Source organism: Artemia sp. Qi Xiang Cuo, chromosome 11 (assembly GCF_049724085.1).
Source record: "Artemia sp. Qi Xiang Cuo chromosome 11, ASM4972408v1, whole genome shotgun sequence".
NCBI lineage: Eukaryota > Metazoa > Arthropoda > Branchiopoda > Anostraca > Artemiidae > Artemia > Artemia sp. Qi Xiang Cuo.
In genome coordinates, this window is record NC_142804.1 from 47,048,151 (window position 1) to 47,066,814 (window position 18,664).

An 18,664-nucleotide genomic window follows, 5' to 3' on the forward strand; every position below is an offset into this window, starting at 1 on the left:
AATAGATATTAGCCAATGGTGCAAAATAGCCACACTCCTGTTAAGAGTGCAGTTACGTCAAAGATAAGACTATTCACCCTATGTCTAAGGTCTTAACTGGCATGTTGTTCCCTAACCATCACAATCATCTAGAGATTCTTCATGTCAGAGTGAAAACGGTAGCCCCGATGATCATGATTTTTTGCCATGCCATCTCCTTGCTCAATAATTCACTTCCCCTCCATTTAACACAGCCTTCCCTACTTTATAAAAATGTATTTGGTATGGAACAAGCCTATATAAGATTTTAGGAGAGGGTCTATCAGCCAGGATTTAGAGGAATCCCAGACTACCACACAAAGTCCCTAGAGATTTCATAAGAAAGAATCAGCGACAATGACAACACATAACTATGATAAAAAAAGAAATACAAAACAGATATAGTATATATTCTGTAAGGTATACATTTCTTGAGACAAATCATTTATTCAGTGATACTTCAAGGTTTAAAAAGTTGAGAAACACTGTCCTAGGTGAAAGTGGACCAAATCCGATAATTTGACAACTGATGAAACTTGCTTGCAAAATCTTTATGGACAGAACATTATGCCGTGATTCACAAGGCAACAATGAAGACTCCTAGGGGAATCCTTAAGTACAAAAACGTATAAATCATCATCAGCATCAAAATTTGCTGCAGCCTGGATAAGATCTGTTAGAAGCCCCTTTTTTAACTCATTATGTTTATGTTTTTATTTTATTCAATAGTATTAGAGCCAGGGCCAAGTATCTTAAGAGTTCTTCCTTTATATCCAGTAGCCTACTAAGGAAGAAAGGGACATGTGAAAAATATAGAAAGAGAAATCTTTTGGGTAAGGATTCTTTTTTTAAATACTTGAATATTATGAAGGTTCAAGTATATATATTTAAATATACAAATCTGGCTATTCTTAGTAGAAGTACCAATTTGAGTATATAGACAGAAAATATCACTGTTTTTGAGGCATTTACACAGAGGTTCATTATAAAGGAAGGGTAGGGGGTCAAGTTTTTTAGAAACCCCTGAAGCCGGTGAAATATGAAAAAAATATAGAGAATCTTACAGGGATCACAAAACATAGGGCTTGTATGGTTCAAAATCACCTCTTCAATCTCTCCGTTCATGGGCCTTCTACTATTATATCAATGATAACAATTGTGAATGCTTCGTTTCGGATTAATTCATTGGATTCCTCATGATAATACCAGAAACAAATTCTAGCTTTAGACAGGTACATAAAAATTTATTTGGAAGGCGGGAGAGGGTTTTGGCGGAGCCAAAAGCAAAACAAAAACGCAAAAAGAATGAAATATAGAAAAAAAAACGATATTCTGGAGTAAAATTTAAAACAGGTTGAGGCGGCCCTAAGTTTATATAAATCCTTGTCTAGTTCACAATTTCAATTTTTACACATGCAGTCTGCTTCCTTAGCAGCTCAGTAATAATTACCCATAACCACGAATTACTTTCCCAAGCTAAAGCTTTGTTTATTTTTAACTGATTATACCTTTCGCCCTATTCTATTTCTTTCTGGCCGCGTATGCCGTACGCGGGTTCTAAGGTAGTAGATTACCTTACGCCATTGGGGTGTTGTTGCTACTTCGGGCTCATTAATCTGCAATTAGTCCATTATTCAAGCACAGCAAACACATAAAAAGAGCAAAAAAAAAATGGAGCAATACAAAGGAGTAGAAAAAGAAATAAGACTGTATCCAAAAATTTAGACGCACTTCTGAAATTCTTATCAAAATTGTTTCTGACTGTAAGAGCAATAACAAAATACTCCCAGAAGATTTATGGTACTGTTTCACTTCGAACATTAATTTCCAGAAAAACAAAAAAATAATTTTGGATACAACCATAGAAAAAAAAATTACAGAATGGTTAGGCTAGTTTAAGCTGTTATTATAAGTCCGATTACAGAACTTCAATTTTTTCTCGTCGGAACGAAATTTTTTCCTTTTATTGTTTTTACCATTTATTGTATAAAGTTTATTTTTTTTCTAGGACAGACCCTTTCGTATGCTACATAAATCTAATTTCTTTCCATTTTGATACTGATCAGCAGTGGCGTAGCAAGGTCTTCTGACACCCGGGGCGGAATTTCAATCACCCCCCCCCCAACAAACATTTATTCACTGTTGAGTCATATTTGTTTATGGTGGAAAGATACAATTAAAAAAAAGCTACTTGAAGTGTTTAAATTAAGGAGTGAAAGGAAAAGTTTTATGTAAATAACTTACATAAATTTAACAAACAACAAAAGCACGAAGAACAATAGGGAAATCTTTTTGCATGACAGTAGAGATAATTTGAATGAATATTTCGGCCCTAAGTCCTCAGCAAGACAAAAATATATAAAAGAAAAAGACTCACAACAACATGCGATCAATAAACCCCCCCCAAAAAAAAAAAAAATTCAAAGCAGTCCTAGCATCCTTACTTCAGCAAAGTTCAACCTGAGAAATGAAGTTCTTCATCCTTACTTCGGCGAACCTGAAGTTCGCCGAAGTTAGAATGCTGGGACTGCTTTGAAAAAAAAATTTTGCTTTTTGTTTTGATTGGTCGCATGTTGTTGTGAGTCTTTTTTCTTTTATATATTTTTGTCTTGCTGAGAACGGCTCTTGGACTTAGGGCCGAAATATTCATTGAAATTATCTCCACTGTCTTGCAAAAAGATTTCCCTATTGTTCTTCGTGCTTTTGTTGTTTGTTATGGAAAGGCAGTGTGGTCTTCGTTGCTATTTACATAAATTTAAGCAAAATACAACATTTATATACATATCAACATTATTATTACAATATCAAACACCACCATTATCATCCGTGGCTTACATCAAGTAAGGCTAAAATGGGCAGGGGCTTTTATTATAAACGTTTTAAGAGGAAATACAAGAATAGCTCTAGCTTTCGTATTTTACCATAGGCCTATCCAAGTTTTTTTTGTACTTTGACTTCAAGCGCCCACGTGATTGAATAAAATATATATATATATATATATATATATATATATATATATATATATATATATATATATATATATATATATATATATATTTATCTGCACAAATTTAACAAAATGTGATGTATTTAAAACGCATCTTTTCATTCAGAACCTCTTCTTTCTAACTTTGTTTTCTGCAAACTTTAAAATGGCCTCATCAAAATCTATCTTTTTTGCTACACTGTTTTCAAAAGATAGCATGGCTAAGCTCGATAGTCGAGCTTGGCTCATAGTAGATCTGAAATAACTTTTAATAGGCTCTAGTTTAGAAAAACTTCTCTCGATAGAAGCAACAGAGACACAATATCAGGTAAAACCCTAGTGCTAAAGTTAGATTAGGAATAGAGTCTGGAAGCTCATATTCAACTATAAACTGCAGTAATCTCAAAGAACTCCACTTCAGAGTTTTCAACTTTTGCCGCTTGTAATAACCCCCTCAGACGTGGGATTTCATTTAACATGTCTGTTGGAGATATTTCTTCGTAATTCTCAACTTAAGAGCCTAATAATTTTAGTACTTCAATTTCTAAACTCTTTAGCAAATTCCTGGTCTCCAAGATAGCAAACCGAAATGATATTCCTTCCACGCCTTGGCAACGCTAGTTGATTTCTTGTTGAAACGTGTCAATACACTCTAACAACGATATTTTTAGTTCTTCTCCATTTTAGAATAATTTTTTAATCTAACTCTCTTATATTTTCAGACACTTGAAAATTAAACCGAATAGCAAGAGAAAACAAAATTTAAACTCACGGTCCAACTGTCTAAAATAACTCCCTTTGCGTCGATTCTCGGAATTACAAAGAGCGTAAACGTGTTCAAATGAAATTCTTTACCACGAGTCACAAGAGAATCTTTGATGACATGATATAGTCTTGCACAATTTGTGTTTTGACAGCTTTTCTTTGAGCAAAAATTATTTTTATATATAAAAATGGTATTTTCAGACAAAATCTGCCAAGAAATTTGAAAAATGATAAGTAGCACTGTTACTTTCCTACCCCACTTTTTGCAAGGCGGGCCCTAATCAATCATAAGTCCTTTAAACCAATTTCCCCCCCCCCTCCAAGGCTGGCGCCCGGGGCGGTCCTCCCCCCGCACCCCCTTCCTACGCAACTGCTGATCAGTGTATGCATTTCACACTTTGATGTACATTGACATATTTCATTTTTAATTGGCTTTTGAGTTTTTTGCTTTTGTTTTTTTTGCTTGACAACTGAAGCGAGTTCGACTCTCTTGGAGCCTGTGATACTCTTCTGGAAATAAATATTATCTTTTCTTGCACTAGAAACAACCTATTTCAAAGAGATTTTACTACCAGTATATCAAAATAGCTAAGACTATTTTGTTAAATAAGTTTCAAAATTATATTCACTACATGCATACTGGCTTTCAGCACACAAAAAGAAACTGAGATACTCTGGTGCTGCACTGAAAGGGGCTTCAGTGTAACTTTGAAGGTGCTGCAGTTTAACTTTGGTGCGGCGCAGTACTTGTTCTTTAGAATTATAATAAGTAGAAAGGGAATTTTGAAATCCTCAAGCTTTCAAGAAACCCTTCTCCTCTTTCTCATTCAAATGTTTTACATCCATTTTTAATGGATTTTTTTATCCGAAAAAAAGAAGAAGAAAAAACAATCAAAATAAAATATGTTTAATAACGGGTTAATTAAAAAATGGGTTGTAACGAATAATGTAATTTTTGACTTGAACAAATAAGCTATATACGGTTTATATGGAAGGGTTTCTTAGAGCATCTCTGTACAACATACTGGATGCAGTAATAAAAAAAAGTAAGGGTATACAACATTAACTTTAGAATAGAGGAAACAACTTAAGGCTGTTCTCCATTTTCAACTATTATTAACAACCCCTTGTTTATGAAGAAGCTTTACACAGGCATACAAGAGAAAGCCAAAAAACATTTTTGAATAGTAACCTTCCTGTTTTCAAACTGTTTCTGCAAGTATGAAGAAGGACATAACAGAAAAACAAACCGCAAAAAAAACAGACTGAACCAGTTAATACAGGATTTTAGGTTTAAAGAGGTAGGCTATAAATATTAGTTACAAAAAAAAAACATCGGAATTACCACAGCTAATTCAAATATTTTTACTTTTGCAGTAGTTAGTAGCATTGTGATATAAAGCATCGGCATAAAATTTTTGACTAACCACTATGTGTTAACACACTAAATAACAAATTTTAAAGGACACCAAAGAATAAGATATTTAGTCAGTTTTTTTTTTTTAATTCGATATTATCAAAAAAAAATTGACAATTTTCCTATTTTTGACAAACACATAAAAATTTCACATTTTTTCTTTGAATTCCATCTTTTTCATTATATTTATTTTTAATATTTTTTGAATAATTTTTTTTGATGATGTGTCATATCATGAAGAAAAGGAGGTTAGATCAGGGATTGTCAAGAAAAAGCCTGTTGAAAACCAAAATGAGTCCATCTTGGATTCTAGACGTTGATTTTCAGAGGGATATGAATGATGATTCTAGGATATACTAGGAGGGGGGAGGGGGCCTGGTGTCTGAAGCACCAAGGAAGGATGCTTTAGAATCGTCAAAATCTTTAGACAATTTTAAGTCCAATGAACCCCCTATCATTACTTCACTGCATGACGATACATGGCTATTTTGTTGCCACGGCAATTTAATTACCTATTAATATAAGTTCATTTTAATTCACCTCCTTTTACTATTTACTTCAAATTGATCCGAAGATAGAAGATCAACTTTTCCCGAAAAGAACAGAAAGCATCATTTATTGTCTTAGTTTGAAACATTTCAGTGTGAGCAACACATTATTCTATTTACTGTGTAATTTCACTCTTTTTTTCTTTTTCTTTCTTTTTAAGTGAGAAGAAACAATACAAAAAACAAAATGCAAACAGCACATCCAAAGCCTTGCAGAGCAAGCATAATTTTTTGTTTACAGAAACCTCAGCTAATACCCAAAAATAGAATTAAAAGGCTAAGAATTAAATACACAAAAACGATAAGATTACCAAATCAGCCTGAATAGGCTTGTTCTTTTTAACAGTAGGTTTTGGCTTGTTAGATTCCGGATGCTTGACTGTCACCACTTTAGGTCCAACTGGTCTGTTACTATCACTACTAGAAACTGAACCCAAAGATAACTTTTTCTCTTTACTATTGTTTTCACGAGATCCAAATGGCACCACACCAAGAGCTATTGGCTCCTCAGACATGTAAAGCTTTAAATTGTTTAATTTCTCACCAACAGCATCTGAAAGATAGAATTATCGAATGATTTATCAATATAACATATTTGGATGAAACATTTAAAACAGCTTTTAGATCTGGAGCCAAATAATTATTTTAGGAAAAGGGACATAGAAAACTTGTTTCCACAACAGTAATCACAGCAATGATTTAGAGAAGTTAGCTCCAAAATTCCATTTAATCGCTCAGCCTCCCTTTAAAATGCTTTAAAGAGTGATGGGTAAATGCAAGAAAATTTGAGAAAAACAATAACAAGTAGCTTACCTATTTATTATTCAAATAATTTCAGCATTAAAGAACAAAAAAAACATCCAATTTCATTTTCAAGGTTGAAATTAAGGGCTTGTACAACAATTCAAAATAAGAACTAAAACAACTTGGTTTTATTAAAATCTTAGAGCCATATATATATATATATATATATATATATATATATATATATATATATATATATATATATATATATATATATATATATATATATATATATATATATATATATATATATATATATATATATATATATATATATATATATATATATATATATATATATATATATATACATCAACATTTCATTTGGTTGAACTCCTGAATTTCATGGCATTGTTAGCATTTCTAATTAATGTTGGTTTGAGGTTAAAACTCAGGGTTTGGCTGAAAGCACAAACTTAAAAAGTGAGTCATCCATGAAAATATTGCATAACTAAAAAAACGTAAATGTACAAGAACTTATTTCAGTAGAAGGTAGAAGGAGTGGGGATTTCATAGGATCTCTCCTTTGAAAACAAAGGCAACTGATAGGAAAAATACAGTAATCAGAGGAAATCCCAAAATCTCAAGACCTAGGACTGGTAATACCTCTAAATTCAGAACCATGGTATCTCAAAAACCCTTATTTATTGTACTATTCAAGATTTGTGTTGGCCAACACTCTTCAACAGTAAGACTATTTTGTTAAGAATACTTTAAGTTTTTTTGTTTTTAAGAATGTTTTTTTTTTTTTTTAATCAATTTCTTAGTAATCTTAGCGAGTAACTACAATACTGAGATGATCCTGTTCAGAGATCCTTCAAAAATAGCTGGTAAGGCATAGTCAAAATGGCGTTTAAGCTCAACTTAGCCATAGATAGATCACATATTAAAGCCTGAATTTCCATAGCTATGGTGAGATTAAACACTATTGTCATTATGTTGAACCATCAGGCTAGCCATAGAAAGTACTAAACAGGTTAGATTTATGGTAAAAAAAAAAAAAAAAAAAAAAAAAAAAAAAAAAAAAAATCAAGTCCACCATAGATGGTTTTTGTTTTTCAAGCATATGCACCCATGTACAAGAAAAAATTCCAAGTTTGACAAAAGAGGATAAATATGCAAAGAATAAAATTGGAAAAATTCAGATATTTCATGTAAGGTTACAGGCCCAGGCGACCCCTATTACCTTGTTCCTCATTTTAACAAACAAAGCTTGTTGTTTCGAATTTAATAGCTTGAATTTTATTATAGCTATTAAATTGGCAATTATTTAACAAACAGCAAAATATTTATTTTAAGGGCAGAATTTTTACTCTACTTTATAGGTATTATATATATATATATATATATATATATATATATATATATATATATATATATATATATATATATATATATATATAGTTCAAACACTTAAAAGACAATTTTACCTGCTACCCCAAGGTCCCTGATTATTTTCATTTCAATGATTATTTTCACATCAATTGGTAGCAAGCAGTCCTTTAAAGTTTCAAATCCCCAAAAGCAAACAGCAATTTTCTACACCAAATTGACATAAATTTTTTTCCATGTCCTGAATTGATAGAAAAAAAAGATATGGCTTTCATCATCTTAACTATATTGGAGTCGATTGCATAAAATATTACCATGTGGCTTACCTGATTCAGTCTTGTAATCATGAAGTTTTTCAGCAGCAAGGGAACATGGAGTGCCATCACTTGATTTTGATTTAATACCTTTCTTCATGTTTGTTACACATGCTCACTTTATTTATACAAGTAGATGTAACTGAAAAACAAAACTATACATTAAATCTACCCAACTCAAAGGATAATAAAAGAAGCAGAAACAAATAAAACAAAAAATATGATTTAATGCCAAAATCAGGGGGGCAGGGTTGAAGATTTTTTTTGACAGTTTATACCAGTTTCTCCCCTTACATATGAGTTACTTGCAAGTAAATTGCACTCAGGAAATTTAATCAGCCACAATGGTTCACCTTAGCTACTTCCAGTGGTGCTAATTCACAAAAATATAGATGAGGGGAAGGGGGGGGGGGCAAAATGCATACTTCAAATACCAAGGTGAGGGAATTTCGTAGTTTTTTCCTTAATTTTCCAATGAAAATACCAAAAAATGGTATTTTTCAAAATCTAGGGGACGACAAAAAGATCGGAGGGAGGGACAAGTGCCCCTAGCTCTTTCTTATTCTGATCAGTCAGTAATAAAAACAGACTATCCAATGAAATTGCTTCTGCCAACATTGTCAAAAATAATATTAAACTTAAGTCTATCTGAATGCAAAATCTAGGCAGCATCTTAAATTTGGCAGACATCCTTATGGCGGAAAATCTAGCTAACGTTAGGCTTTATACTAACAACATATAAATGCATAACTAAGTGTCAGGATTTTGTCTCCTGCCAAGATAATTTACAATACCCCATTTACCAATATGTGGCTTAGGTTATTCCTAAGTCTCCCTAAACATTTTGATTTACAATCACATCAGTCTAGAAGTATTTAAAGTATCTTTGAAAATACTCTAATTTTGTCAAACTATAATCAAAGATAAATATCTTCAGCTGCCATTGCAAGTATCTTGCATAGTCTTGTGATTGGATGAACTATGCTTCTTGACAAAATAAAAAAAAGGTTCTTGCATCAGCCCTGCAATAACAGGGGTCAAAACCTGGGCCCAGTATTACCAACCAGAAATGAATCCACTATGTCATCACAAGTATCAATCAGATCAGTCGCTTATGCCTATTAAATTTGGAAAAATTCATTTGCATGGTATTTTCCTTTAAGAAATTAAAAGAAACATGTCCCTAGATTATGAAGAATACTGGCCTGTGTCTTCTAAAAAAAAAAAATCCTTGCTCCTCTCCTAAATCTTTATGAATTATCATAGCAACATTTAGTGGAAGACAATTGTCAATTGCCCTCCCCCTCCCTCCACCAGATTTGGAAATACATTTGTTTGATATGTTCATTAAAAAAAAGTTCCCCACCCCCCGATTTTAAATGCCCCTTTTTGTATCTTCTTTTTAAAACATCAGTACCTTCTTCCCCTACATTTTTGTGAATTGGGACCACCATTCATATGCTAACTGCAAACTATCACTTATCATATGGTAACTGATAATTGTTTCAAAATAGAGTAGACATAGTGCATTAAGATCATTGATATAGCCTAGTTCAAACCACAGAATATTGAGAACAATCAAAATTGAACTATCAACTTTCTTCAGAATTGGCTTGCAAAACCTAGAATTCTTCTTTCTTTAAAGCAAACCAAACAACAACCAAAAATTTGAGACCAATATTTTGCAGAATTAGATTCACATTTTAATTAGACTTGGTTAGAATTGGCATACCCTTAAAAGAAATATTGAAAAAATTTGATTTTGATTACATGACTAAATTTGCAGTTCCAGTGCAAAATCTGTGTAAATGTTTCTTCATTCATGTTGCTGTCAATGAAACATACAAGATATATCAAATGAAATAGATAATCTCGGAGACCACACTGCCTTTCCATGACGATAAATAAAAGTTCAAATAGGGATAAAATCCTTTTAATAGACAGTGATGATGATAACAGTGATAGAAATTCACAAAAATACCAGATATTTCGGTCACATATACAGTGACCGTCATTAGTAGAAAAATGAAAAAATCAGTAAGAATATTTAAAATCTCCTACAAGATTGCTAGTGTTTATAAGTATGGCCTCAAAGACAAAGCTTGATGAGTAAGGAAGGCTAAAATTAGTATAAGAGACTATTACATTATTAGTATTATGAGGTTTTGATTCAGGCTATTACACAGAAGGTTGCTTTGGGTGGAAGGGGAGACGACTTCAATAAACTTAATTTGTAAGAACTGCATAGAATAGATCACACCTAGCATGCATGAGAAGTCAAAGTTTTAACTTCTTATAGTTGCTTTCAATACGGTATAGTATTCTTTATTCTGCAAGCCACAAATAAACGAAAAATAGTATTATGACAATGTATTTTGCCACTGATGGGAACAAAACACCCTTAAGTCACGAGGTTCCAATTATATTTTCAGATAGAAATGCTGTAGTTGTTTAATATTTGGATTAAATGTGCATACAATTCTGCCTGCCATTTGCTTGCAAAATTTTCCGGGATTTGGTCGAAGCAGGTCAGGGCTTTTAAAAAGTTGAAATTCACAAGGCAGTGCCTGTAAATTAGACCTGTAATCTATTTGTAACTAAATTCAGAGATACAAATAAATTCGTATACAGTTATAACTGAAATTTAAAATTACGTTTAGAAAATTTGTCCAACTCAAGGCTTTAAGATGAAACTGTAGGCAGCTAGGTACAGATATTTTAACAAAACTGTACTTGCAAGTTAAACTAAAATACAAATTCATGGAGCAGGGGGAAAAGTCTTTCCTCTGTAATTTTTGGGGCAGATAGGTGTTTTCACAGTCTCAGACTTTCTAAACAAAAATGCACTGAAGGAGAGAAATTGACAAGCATGACTCTGGAAATACTTATTTGACCCAAAATTGAACAAAACACACTACCATTCTATAAAATATCATTTTTTATCTTTTGACAAATCATTTTTAGGCAGAAATTATTTCTTTTTTGCCAAATAAGTTTTGAATGATGAAATGAAGTGTGTTTGTGATGTATTGCAGAAACTGCTCTCATCTTGGCAATAATTTCTCTGTTGGTCAATCTAATATTGTCTGGAGTGCATTATGGTCAGAGGTGACAACAAATTTCAGCTCACGTAAGTACTTCATGTCTAACATTGCTGCAAACAATTTTCAACCAGTCAATACTTCCTTTCTCTACCAGGTAAAGATTTTAATAATGCCATTTTGCATAAGCACTGCCCCGACCCCATGTTGGGCAGCTCCCACTAGAAAGAGTAGTCTCATGTTCAACAGTCTACTTAAATTATTTTGATTTTTATACTTCTTGTAGATTGTGTTGTTGTTGTTGTTTTTTTTTTTTTTGCAACAAATCTGGGATGTATCTCAATTTATCATTTCTCATTCCTGACAGCTCCCACATTGACATCATGTTCTCCTAATGTGTTTCCAGTATTGTTGCTACACTACTTTAATATCTTTATCAATGATGCTCCTTTTTCTATCAGCAGTAAATTAACACTTAACTCTGACAACTTGAAGCTTCTTGGACCAGCCTTGTGATGTGAAGATCAGACCCTTCTACAAAATAATCTTGGACTGCTAGGTTACAGGGCTGAGGCTTCTTGAATTCAATGTTGCCAAGTGCCATGTTATTCACCTTGGTGAAATGAATCCTGGTTGCTTTCATTTTCTCTCAGTTGTGACAATTGACCACAAAATTAAAATTCAGTTCCCATGCTAAGAAGTCTACTGCTGGTGCTAGTTCAACCCTGTGGCTGATTAAGCACACTCTTTCCACTTGTTCTCCCAAAGTCATTAGTTTCTGTAAAAGCGACTAGTTCAACCCAAGCTTGAATTTGGAAAGTCTCTAGCCTCTTTGGAAAGTCTCAGAGTCCACACTCAATTATTTTCCTCAAGAATCATCAATGGTTAGAATAAACTCTCTGAATACACAGCTACTGCTGAATCTGTTGACATCTTCAAACAAAGGCTGGATTCTGAGTGGTCCTCGAGGGAGTGTAAACTCAACTGGGAAGCTACTCGTCATTTAGTTGCAGCTGATAACTAAAAAAAAATGAAAACAACTTTAATCATCAACTCTGGAGCTTCATAAGGATAAATCCTCAAACTACTCAAAGCTGCAATTTAGGGTAATTACATCATCAACTATGACTGAAAACTGGTAAAAGTGTCAGCACTCAAAGTGTTGGGTTAGTGGAGATAAATTCCCCCACCTGTGACAGTCTTTTGGAAACAAGCGGAACAATAAATGACTCAGGTCAACATGAAAGTTTGGTCTCTTCCCTGAACCCTTTGTGGGTTCCAGTAGCAGTAGCAGTCAAGAACTTCTCAGATGTTTCTACAACTTGTGACGGCAGGCCAGATCAACCTATTCTTGAGATATCCGGCTTCCACTTATAATAGAAGGAAATCCAGCGCATATTAGAATAAGACTTATGAATGGGTTGTATTATCACAAAAATTGAATGTCGTGTTTTGTTTTGCTTGCTGCCATTTTTCTATGGGGACTCTAAAGCCCGGAGAAACTGTCGGAAAAGGGCTTTCAGTGAGTCAGGATTTCGCAAGTGCAAAGACAGTTCTGCTCTATTAAAGCAACGTGATGGTTCTTAAAGACATAGGCATTGTATACCAGCATGGACTGAATTTAAGACAATTAGTACTGATACTTCGAGATCTAGGCTATAGCGAATGCATTAATTCAATCCAGATCTCAAGAAGTTCAGGAAAATAGAGATCATGTAAGCACATTTTTCGTGCTATTTGCTTTCTTGGCTACCGGGGTCTTGCTTTGAGGGATCATGATGAATCAGAAACCTCTGCAAACTGGGATAATTTGGTTGAATTGATGGAGGAAATGTCTAAAGGCAACCAAAAGCTGAAGGCCAAGTTACAGCGCCAATAGGGTCACTATTGCAGTCATCAGTATCAAAACGATGCAATTACACTGATAGGAAATGCCTTGCATCAAGACATTATTTCAGAAGTAAAATCAGCTAATTAGTTTGCTATTCTTGTCAACAAGACAAAAGACGTTTCTAGAAAAAAACAATTAGTGATTCTACTCAGGTACATATCAAATGGAAATGTAGTGGAGCAACCAATCGGCTGCTATTACATGCACAAATTAGAAGCCGAGAGATTATCCACCTCAATTTGTGAAACTATAGAAAAGCTTGGTGTAGATTTGATTCTGTGTATTGCCCAATGCTATGACGGGGAATCCGTTGTGAGCGGGGAATTTAACGCAGTTCAAGCAAAGTTTAGGGAGAAGGTGCCTCATGTAGTATATGTACACTGCCACACCCACAGATTAAACTTGGTTTGACTGACTGCCTAAAAAAAACTTTCGGAATTTTTCTCTGTGGTGCAAAGACTTTACCCATTTATATCAAGCACCAATACTTGACACAATCTACTAGTGGAATCCCAGCATATTAGTAGGCAAAAAGTCTTGGAGCTTGAGAGGACCATCCAGACTCGCTGGTTTTACGCAGCCCGCTCTATTTCGAAGATGAAGGTCAGATTTGATTGTATTGTTGCTGTGTCTGTTGCAGTCTCTGGTAGTTCCAATGGCGAGATAGCAAGTGAAGCAAAAGGACTACTGGACAAAATCAACTCGCCTCTTTTGTCTCAACTTAGCACATAATGGAAAAAGTATTAGTCATTGTAAACTGTTTATCAGAGCCACTTCAATCCAAAAGTTTGCTGACTTATAAGGCACTTGCACCCATTTCTGGACCATATGAGACATTCCAAAAGCTGAGAAATGATAACGAATGGAACAACTTAAGCAAAAACATATCCAAATTCTTGGCTTTACACAATATCCAGGAATCGAAATCTCCACAATAAAAAACTAGTGCTCGAAGCAAGAGAAGTCAAGCCATTTCCATTTGTCTCAAAGACTTTCTTTGAAACTCAACAACCGGTGAACGCAATATCAGTCAGCCAGTATAATCAGACTCTGGTAAACTTCTGTACTTTGAGGTAATAGACCATTTCACGAGTGAGATGGATCAAGGTTTCATGCAAAATATGCCTCTGTTCAACGCTTTATCTGCCTTCAACCCCTCAAGTTCCAATTTCCTTGAACTTTCGAAATTGGAAAGGGTTATGTGTCATTATCAAGGGATTCTCGATGTCGCCATAGAATCCCAGCTTTCTCTTGCAAAGCTGCATCTGTCAAAAAGTGATATTTCAAAAATGGATCTTCTTTGAGCTATCAAAATCTTAACCAGCCTCCCAGTTTGCCTATTCTGTAGTGCTAAAACTGATGAAGCTAGTTCCTAGTTCGCCTGTGACCACTGCCAGCAATGAACGATTCTTCTCGGCCTTAGTGCGTGTGAAGGACTATCTGTGATCGATGATGGGAATCAACAGACTCAGTGATCTCATGATAAAGGCCGTTGAAAAAGAGGAGGTAAAGAAACTAGATTTGGATAGATTATTCGACGATTTTGCCAAGCAGCGAAGTCGCCGCTACCCCCTGTTTAGGTGTGTTTGCTCAATGTTTTTTTTAAGCATCTTAATAAAAAAAAATCGAAAAAATCCGCCCCCCCCCCTACATTTTAGTGAATTGGCGCCACTGCTTTCAGCCCTTGAAGAGTATCCTCCATTCTTTTTTTTTTGGAATCCATTTTGGGCTGATATGAGCAGCATCTCTGGAAAAAAAATATCTCCCAAAAGGAGTGCTAAAAATAATGCATTCTGATGAGGTTTATCTAGTTGAAATGACCTGTATCCATGCTATGCATCTAGTTATGAAAAGCACTTGGATTCTCAGTGGTGCTGCACTGCTTTGTCAAAGTTGCATTGGATAATGAGGGTAATAAATTGTTTGTTTAGACCTTGGCAGCAAAACAGATTCCCAGGGTTAATTCTTGTTTTTCTAAACACCCATACAATTAACCTAATCTGTAAATTAACCTGTTTTATTTTACACATGGCTTTAAAATCTCTTTAAAATATGAAGCCAGGAGGGTCAGCAATAATCATCTGTGGCATTGTTATCTTCTGGAAAGACACAGGTAGAATCAAGATGAATTGACTGTTCGACTTTCCATACGGATCTTCAAATGTTTTTTTTTCTTGATTTTGAACTATGAAGGTACAAAAATACACAAGTAACTACTTCAGCTAATGAAGTTTTTTATGGAACAGGTATTCGCACCACATACACATGCACAGCAATGCATGCAGCTCATTTGATTGGAACTTTTAGTGCTCTTTTTAAGAGTCAAAAGTGAATGATGGCAATCAGCCCCCCCCCCTCCCCAAGCCTATCATTCCCCGAAAAATATCCACTCAAAATGTTAAGAGAGCTATTTTGTTCAGCATTGTTGAAAATATGAGTAATTGTGTCTTTGGGGATGTCAACCTCCCTGCAGTCCTAAGGACAAGGACTGTAATTTAGGCAATTCAATCATTGTTTACACATAGTAGCCTACATGTTATTGACAAAGGTATGGATGTTTGAACTCCACTTTCCAGGAAGATGAAGCACATTCAGGTGATCCTTTCAGAGAATGTTGAACTAAATCAAAACATCTTATGTGCATACGGATTGTCAAAAGGGCGCAACACAAGAAAAGCTGAGCATATTAATTTGGAAAATACAGGAAATGATAGGGACGATGATCAAAAAGGCAATATTTGCATGCTACCTATACTACTACAACTACCACACTGCTCCATTTACATTATTGACAGGAAATTTGTACTAAAAATTGCATGTCTCAAGAATTTAACTGGGGTATTAAGTTGGAACGTACATAGAATACTTAAAGGGGAAGATCATCTCACCAAAAGGCAATATGTGCACACAACTGCTAATAGCCTACTACTGTAGTGTGCAAGATTTACTCTTCTCTGACAGATTGATAAGAAACAATATTATTTTCGCATCATTTTATTTGTTTATTTCCTACTTTGTTTACATGGGGAAAAATTATAAAAATTGCACAGCTTTTGCAGTCTCAGAGTACTATGATTTAAAAATGGGCCAATTTTGGAGATGTACCTACAGAGTTCTGTATTCAAGACCCCGATTCGGCTTTCAAAACAACTCTCCTTCTTTCAATTTCGAAACCTGAGATCCAACTCAACATTCTATTAAACAACTTCAAACTTGAAGTATAATTCTTGGCTAATCTTGTCAAGATTGTCTTGACCACAAATGATGTAAATGTAAGGATCTAATAGCATTCGGAGTACTGCATTCAAAATAGTTTAATCTAAATTCAGGAAAATGACACTTTTGTGAACATAAGAAGAACCATCTATACTTCAATGGTATTGGTCTGGTTTTTACAGGGGTCGGCCATGACGAGGTGCACGAAAAAAGTGACTTTAGTTACTTGAGGACACCAAAAAAGTGACAAAAAGTGACTGCTCAGAAGCCGTCACAGCATAGTCAGATGGATTACAAGGATCGAAATTACTACTGTAAGATCATCACAGGCCTATGAGAGCCCGAGAAGTTACGGACAGAAAGGCTGAAATCCTTATTTTTTTTCTTCAACTGATTTTATTTACTTATACAAAACGATAACTTCGGTAAATGTGCGACTTCGATTATGGGACTAAGAAAGAAAATTGATTTATTGAAAAACAAGCGTCCGCCACGACTAGGTATAAGCAACCACTGGATATTATGTCATCACTTCTTTGACTTTTTCAAAAGGCGATCAATTAGTTCGGATTTTCTCTTCAGAACAAGTACTTCAACCGCTTCAACATCATCTACTCTTTCCCTTTCCTTGGAGGGAGCTTTTAATGCTGCTTCCAGCATACTTTGAGCAAGACCAATGTTCAGGAAGTCCTTCTCTTCCACAGCTTTCTTCAACCGTTCCCCTGCCTCTCTCTGAAGGGTATCACCTATTTCCTTCTGCTTAACCAACTCTTTTTTTTCGTACAATGTCTGACTGTGGCCGCTATTTTCTGCTTCTTCCGCGCCATCTCCTGGATTTTTTGTTCTGCATCTCAGCATTTTCCTACTCAGCTTCAAGCTTCTCTCTCTTTGATTCTTCCTGTCTTCGTTCATTGAGGAATAGTTCGTAGCTGGCTATAGCTGATCTAGCCAGACAAAGCAGCTTCTTTGTGATCAGCACACGATCTGGTCTGTTCTCATAGTCGCGGAGCGCATCTGCAGCAAAAGCCTTAGCATTCAGTGTCCGCTCTTCTGTACAAGCTTGAAGGCTAGTCATCAGCAGAGCTGACCAAAAAAATCCTCTCTCTACGTCTACTTCCATGACAAAGCGACAGAGCTGCCCGGACAATCCGACCTAAGGTCTGATATTTGGTTTCACCAGATGGCGTCTTCAGTTCCAGGGAACTTTTGAATATAGCTTTCGATTCGAGTACTCTCCGTGGGTGGCGACACAGGATTTGACTGTAATAACAACCATTCTTCCTGGACTTGCTGGATGTCCGTCTCAAATGGAAGTTCTCTCGCAGTGTGGAAGATATCACTGCAACTCGTTCTTTGGCAATCTGGACTGGAAGGGCTTAGGCAGGCAAGGCTTCGGAAAAACTCGTTGTTCACAGGGCATTTTTTCAGCAAGTACTGTACAGCAGCTTAATATGCTTTTTAATTCTCAGGAAAAAAAAAATCCTTGTCTTTCAGAATAACGAATCCAGGGCAGCCAGAACCCTTTCATTGCACAAGGGGTGCTGTAGGTAAACATATACAATACTAACTAAGCCTTCAAAACCACCGAGGATCTGGAGATTGATCATCAGCTGGCGGAATCTGCCCCAAAAGAACTGTGCATAAACGTCTCAGCTCAAAGTGTACCAGAAGAATTAATGGCTACTGTCGTTGAAATACACCGGTAAAAGCGGTGAAAGTTGCTGTAGAGCTTACAATAAACTCAATTTCGGCTTTCATTGTTTGCTTTTTAGCCATTTTACAATTTTCAAATATTTTGCATTTGAAATCAGGTACTCCAGACAATTTTTCTTTGGCATGAATTCTAGGAAATATTCTATCAATGCAGGCCACTGTTACATCAAGCGGTTTGCTGCTTCCCCTATAGTGAGCCATCTCGTGGGGACGTGCTTCCTAAACTTACGCTGAGGAACTTTAACTTTCCGTTGGCGCTGGTTGAAATCGTCAGAACGAGCTGGCTTTCCCGTGAAAAAGTGGTATACAGCGATGATCATATCAGAGCATTCCTCCCCGAGTTTTTGCAGCCCTTTCAGGAATGCATTATGCACTGCATGAATGTGAAGGTTCCCTTGTTCAATAGGCCTTTTGAATACCCTTTTCTCTTATCTGAGTCTACGATGCACCACACTTTCTTATTGACAGCTGAGTCATCACTTGCAAGCATCAGCAATCTCTCAAGTGAAAATTCTTCATATTCAACACTGCAGGATTTTCTTACTCAGATCTTCACTGGTTGCATGTCCCATATAATATGTCCGAAGATGCCGACTAGCCACTTGTTTCTGCTCTTTCG

General features: G+C 35.3%; 1 protein-coding gene across 4 annotated transcripts in view; it reads right to left on the reverse strand.

The window, feature by feature from the left end:
- Positions 1–18,664, reverse strand: part of LOC148947052 (leucine-rich repeat protein soc-2 homolog) — a 75,355-nt gene that overhangs the window by 41,770 nt on the left and 14,921 nt on the right. For 3 of the 4 annotated variants that reach the window (XM_089097242.1, XM_089097240.1, XM_089097239.1), the window contains exons 2-4: positions 8,197–8,326; positions 6,046–6,287; positions 1,527–1,634 (exon numbers count right to left, since the gene is read on the reverse strand). In XM_089097242.1, the coding sequence (XP_088953368.1) occupies positions 1,527–1,634; positions 6,046–6,287; positions 8,197–8,284 (438 nt within the window). In that variant the 5' untranslated portion in view covers positions 8,285–8,326. The remainder of the gene's footprint in view (positions 1–1,526; positions 1,635–6,045; positions 6,288–8,196; positions 8,327–18,664) is intronic. The other variant, XM_089097241.1, reaches the window with a different exon arrangement.